At 50.3% G+C, this 5,067-nt stretch overlaps 3 protein-coding genes across 3 annotated transcripts; all 3 read right to left on the reverse strand.

The window, feature by feature from the left end:
* Positions 1-433: 433 nt before the first annotated feature.
* Positions 434-853, reverse strand: LOC131872581 (NADH-ubiquinone oxidoreductase chain 4L-like). Its single transcript, XM_059216103.1, has one exon. The coding sequence runs from the start codon at positions 851-853 to the stop codon at positions 434-436; it is 420 nt and encodes a 139-aa protein (XP_059072086.1).
* Positions 854-1,037: 184 nt separating this feature from the next.
* On the reverse strand, positions 1,038-2,784 carry LOC131077508 (NADH-ubiquinone oxidoreductase chain 4). The gene has a single exon (XM_058015017.2). The coding sequence runs from the start codon at positions 2,743-2,745 to the stop codon at positions 2,140-2,142; it is 606 nt and encodes a 201-aa protein (XP_057871000.1). The 5' UTR covers positions 2,746-2,784; the 3' UTR covers positions 1,038-2,139.
* Positions 2,785-2,831: 47 nt separating this feature from the next.
* On the reverse strand, positions 2,832-3,578 carry LOC131872582 (uncharacterized). The gene has a single exon (XM_059216104.1). The coding sequence runs from the start codon at positions 3,576-3,578 to the stop codon at positions 2,832-2,834; it is 747 nt and encodes a 248-aa protein (XP_059072087.1).
* Positions 3,579-5,067: the final 1,489 nt, after the last annotated feature.

Consider the following 5,067-nt stretch of genomic DNA (forward strand, 5'->3'; position numbering starts at 1 on the left):
ACGCTATCTCTACTCCTGCTTACTCCGATACTGCTGGTTCATTTGCGAGACGGATCAACCGGCTCCGGAACTGCTGAAGCCAAGGACCCTGGGTCAACTATATCTGCACCTAGAGGATCCCGGTCTCGATCTGCATCTATGACTGGGCCATAGAATTTGAGGGGTTATTCTAGCCCCCTACTATTCGCTTTCTCGCGGGCTGATTAATTGACAGATTAATAAGGGGGATCCGAAACAGGATATGAAACTGCTCAGTAAACTCGATCAATTGAGGCGAATTGTAGGGCAGGGTCAACAACTGAATCAACCTACCCCGCCCCAATAGAATAGCCCATAGAATTGTAGGGGGGGTGGGCATGTGTAGTATAGAATCTGCCCTAAGGGGATCTTTAGGGCAACCTACCTACCTACCTATAGTAGTTAGCCAAAGTAGTTAGCTGGTTAGCTCTAGTGGTTGGCTATAGTAGTTCCGTGCTTTGGAGTTCTTCGTATTTGTAGCGGCCAGTTCGTTCCCCCAAAAAACGACCAAAACAATTCGTGCTGGTGCTGCTCGACCCTTCATGCGATTGATAGATTCTACTGCAATGGTCCCTCGAATTCGGAAAGTAATAACCGGGATGGCCAACCCAATAGCAGATTCCGCAGCTGCCACCGTTAACACCGATAAGGCAAATGATTGACCCATCATATCATCCGGATAAACGGGGAATACCAAAGGGTTCGAATTGACGGCTGGTAACATTGATTCAATGGACATTGACATAATAGTAATATTCCGTCTATTTGGGAAGATTCCCCGAATACCCGAGAGGGGAATGATCATAGGAAATGTTGAATATTTGACGAGATCCATTTCGGGAACGTGGAACGGAGGGGAAATTCCGGAGGGGACTTGATTCTGAATTCGGAATCGATCACCAGTTCTAGCTATAGTTAGGAAAGGACTACGAAAATTGGAAGGGGCCCGCCTAATGGCATCAGCCTGCTTCCCTTTAGCTCCCCACCCCCCCCTTTAGAGTAGTAATCTACCTCCCCCCTACTATGTCGCCCTTTTTCATATTATTCTAGCCCCCTACTATTCGCTTTCTCGCAGACCCCGAAAAGGCCATAGAAAAGAGTAGGGCCCCCAATAGTAGGGAATCAGTCAATTAATCAGCCCCAGACCCATAGAATGTCGAGGGGGAACCATAGAACTATAACTAGAATGGGGGGGGCCCTTCTATCAAGAATAGTAGGGGGCTAAAAGAACCCTGGCGAATAGTAGGGATTACTTATTAAGAAGGGGGCCCACAATAATGAATCAGCCCGCTAGAATAACCCCTACCCCTTTCTAGTAGTTGTTATAGTAGGGCATGTCGATGCCCTACCTCTCCATGGGTGGATTCCCACTCGATTCGCCCAACTATAGACCAATATAGAGGTAGGGGGCTCCGCTTCTCTGTCTCCAAAGAATAGATGGATGCTTGCGGCGTATGATCGACGCCCTATAGATTGTAAGGCATTTCATCCACAACGTCGACTATACCCCCCAACGGCCCCTCGCGAGTAGGGGCCCTATGAATGCACACTGAGGGGTGGGTGGGCCCCTACTATTCGCGAGGGAAGTGAAGCAGGGTGGTAAGGAATTCTAGATGAGGGAGGGCCCTACGGCGCCATAACTCGGCTCTTTCTCTTTGCGGCCAGTCTCTCTTCGTAATCATACTAGTCCATTTCGTTTCAGCAACTCCTTCCCTCTCCTTGCCAAGAGGGAGCCGGCGACGATCCCTACTATCTATAGGGCATACGGGCGGCGGCTTTTTTCGAGGACCAGGACGATTATCCCCCCTTTGCGATAGCAACCGAGTTTACGTCCATCCCTGGTCGGGTACAGTTTCCTTTCTCTCCCTCGCCTTGTAGCCGTCACCCGAATCCGCGCAAGTGTGTCTGCACCCTGCCCCGAATTAGAAGAGTCGGACCCCCGGGAGCACCCTTTCCCGCATATCCATACAATACTCAAGTAGGCGGGGCGTGCGAGGTACCCACTACCCGGAGTACCCCACGATCCCAAGACATAGATGGATGTCGGTTCGGGAATGCTATGCCCACACACAAGACTACCCTTCTTCCCGAGAGCTTCGCGGGGGACCGCCCGTAGGGGGTTTACTGCACAAGGCTCCTGCAGAGGGAGAAGCTCCCAGCGAATAGAAGGTGCTCAGCTCCGCACAACATAGGGATTAGCACGCTTTCGAGAAGAACATGGAGTAGTAAAAGATCCGGCATGCGAGACACGGCGATCATGAGAAATTCGCAAATTGGAAATACTATAACATACTCTTTCCCATAACTTTCTATACTGGACCAGCCCACTAGAATGCGAATAGGGATTGGAAATGTGGTCAATACCACAAAGAATGAGGAGATACCATCTGGACCCATGTACAAATTGATGTTCTCATGAGGAAGCCATCGAATGGTTCCCACGAATTGGAATTCGGCCGTGGAGGAATCAGATTGCATCCGGAGAACGAGGGAGTACAAGAAAGTGAGGAGAGAGACGCACGGGCCGATGAATCGTATCAGTCGTATTCTTGAGTTTGGAATGAAGAGGAGGATAATGCTCCCCAGCACGGGACACGGAATCAGACCACTCAGATCGGAATAGCATTCACGAAATTGCCGTAACATAGAAACATTGGGAGGATTCGTTGGCAACACAACAGCAGATGGGGCTCCCAACACGAACGGAGGAGTGATGGGTTTATCCATGTTTGTCTCGGTAAGAGTCTATCCATCACATCCCTCCCCCCTAACTATAACCTGCCCCCCCCCTTTCCCTTATCGTAAAGATAAAGTTATTCCCACTCGTCATCACCCCAGGAGCCCCCCCCAGTACCCTCCGAGTTCTCTCCCTCAGAGGATGAGGAAGCACTCGGGGGATCAAAGGTCAAGAATTCGCCGCGATTTGATCCCTCAGAGGATGAGGAAGGACTCGAGGGATCAAAGGTCAAGAATGCCCTATTTCTCTTATCCCCCCGCCTAAGGATGCTTCGTTGCTCGGGAGTCAAGTTATCCCACCCCGATTCACGCTCGTAATCGGAGGTGTCGGGCGAGGACCCTCTGGGTTGGGCTTCCTCGGTGTCGTCAGCCTCTTCCCCATCGGTTTCTTCCTCGCCTTCAGCCTGATATTCCTCATCGGCGGGCCCCTCCTCGGGTTCAGGGGTGGGCTCTTCTAAAGGCCCTTCCTCGGCTTGATCCACTGCGGGCGGGGGGCTCTCCTCTCTCCTTCGTTTTTGACGAGGAGAAAGTGATAGAGGGGTAGGGAGAAATAGTAGGACAAAATTCAATGGGGTAGGGAGGATAAATAGGAGGACAAAATTCAATGGGGTAGGGAGGATAAATAGGAGGACAAAATTCAATGGGGTAGGGAGGATAAATATCTCATTCTCAAGATTCAACGCTATTCCTTTCACACCGCTGGCAAATTCGACCATTTCCCCAGCTTGAATCTCGTTCAATCCATAGACACGTGCAATCCCATCTCCGACTGAGACCACTCGACCGATCTCATCAACCTTTAGATCGGTCCTATAGTTGGTCATTTTGTTTTCTGATGGAGTAGTGAGTTCCGTGTTCTGTTCTAATAGTTTCAAAAAAATACAAGGCAATAAAATCTAGCAAGGAAGGCCGACACCGGAAGTACTGTAACCGGCTAACTCCCTTCCCGCACAATAGATTGATGCTCAAGCGGATAGACCGTCCACCCAGTGCCGCTACCCACTTCTACCAAGGCTGGGAATGGCGACGGCGAAGGCGGCGACGACCGGGAGGGAATGTTATGCAATCGTGGAAATGCCATGTCGGGTGCCCCCGGAATGAACAAATTCCCAAATCATCAATACAATTAATCAACATTTCGGGAACGGGGAACTAGGAGTTGGTTCTCAAAAGTTAGGGGCGGCGCCACGTTAGTCGAGAAGGAAGGCGAGCTTTGAACTGATGACTTCTTGCAGCTATGGTTCCAAAAGAAGAGTTGATACATATGCGTGAAGACCCCGGAGCTCGAGATTCTATACGTAACATTCATGCCCTACCCCCGGATCAAGATCAGAATCATCGCCCAAGCTGGATCAACTTATTAAAGCTGCTTCTCTAGCTACTTATACTCCCGATGAACTATGCTGCTGGGTCTTCTACTGGGTAAGCTACAGGCACGCCCTCTCTTCTCTATGTTGGCGGGTGGTGCTGAAACAAGTGCTATTATTGGTGCTTCAATGGATGGACCTGGAACTAGGAACTCTGCGTATGCTACTGTCTCTGCTGCTGTTCTAGATGGTAGTGGATAAGCTGGATCCGGCTCTTGATATAGAACAGGATCTGGAACTGGGTCACCTGGGTCTATAGGTTCTGTTATAGGTGCTGGATCTCGTGCTGTTGGTGGAACCGTGCTAAGGGAAGCTACGGGATATGGCTTTGGAACTGCTACTGCTACTGGTGCTACAGCTGCTGTTGGATCAGATACTATATACGATGCTGTTGCTGCTGGTGCTACCCATGCTTCTCTTTCGACGGGTGCATCCCCAGAGGGCTGGATCAACAGCTTGATCAAGCACTGGATCAACGGGCTTTGCCTTTGCGATATAGGCTACCTCAGCTGCTGGTTGTGATGCTGCAAAAGGTGATGGATCTATAGAAAGGACTGGGTATCGATCAGGAACTGAAACTACTGGTTCTGCCTCTATCCCTGTCTCTGCTACTAGATATGCTGGCTATGGGTCTAGATCTCGAAAGTGAGAACCTGGATCACCAGAAGGTGGCTATGGGTATGGATCTCGCTATGGGACTGGTTCCCTTTAGAAGAGTAGGGCTGGATCAACCGGATCAAATGCGAGATATGAAACTAGTGAAACAACCGGATCAACATCTATGTCTATAATTCCCCCCCACCACTACCCTTAGAATAGTAGGGGCCCCCATGCATGCACACCCGGCCCTTTATGAAATCACGGGGTGGTTCATCGGGATTTGAGGGAGCATGTTAGCGCTCGCCCTAGGGGTGGGTGGAGGCTGTGGGACTACAGGTTATGCGCA

Source organism: Cryptomeria japonica, unplaced genomic scaffold, assembly GCF_030272615.1.
Source record: "Cryptomeria japonica unplaced genomic scaffold, Sugi_1.0 HiC_scaffold_671, whole genome shotgun sequence".
NCBI lineage: Eukaryota > Viridiplantae > Streptophyta > Pinopsida > Cupressales > Cupressaceae > Cryptomeria > Cryptomeria japonica.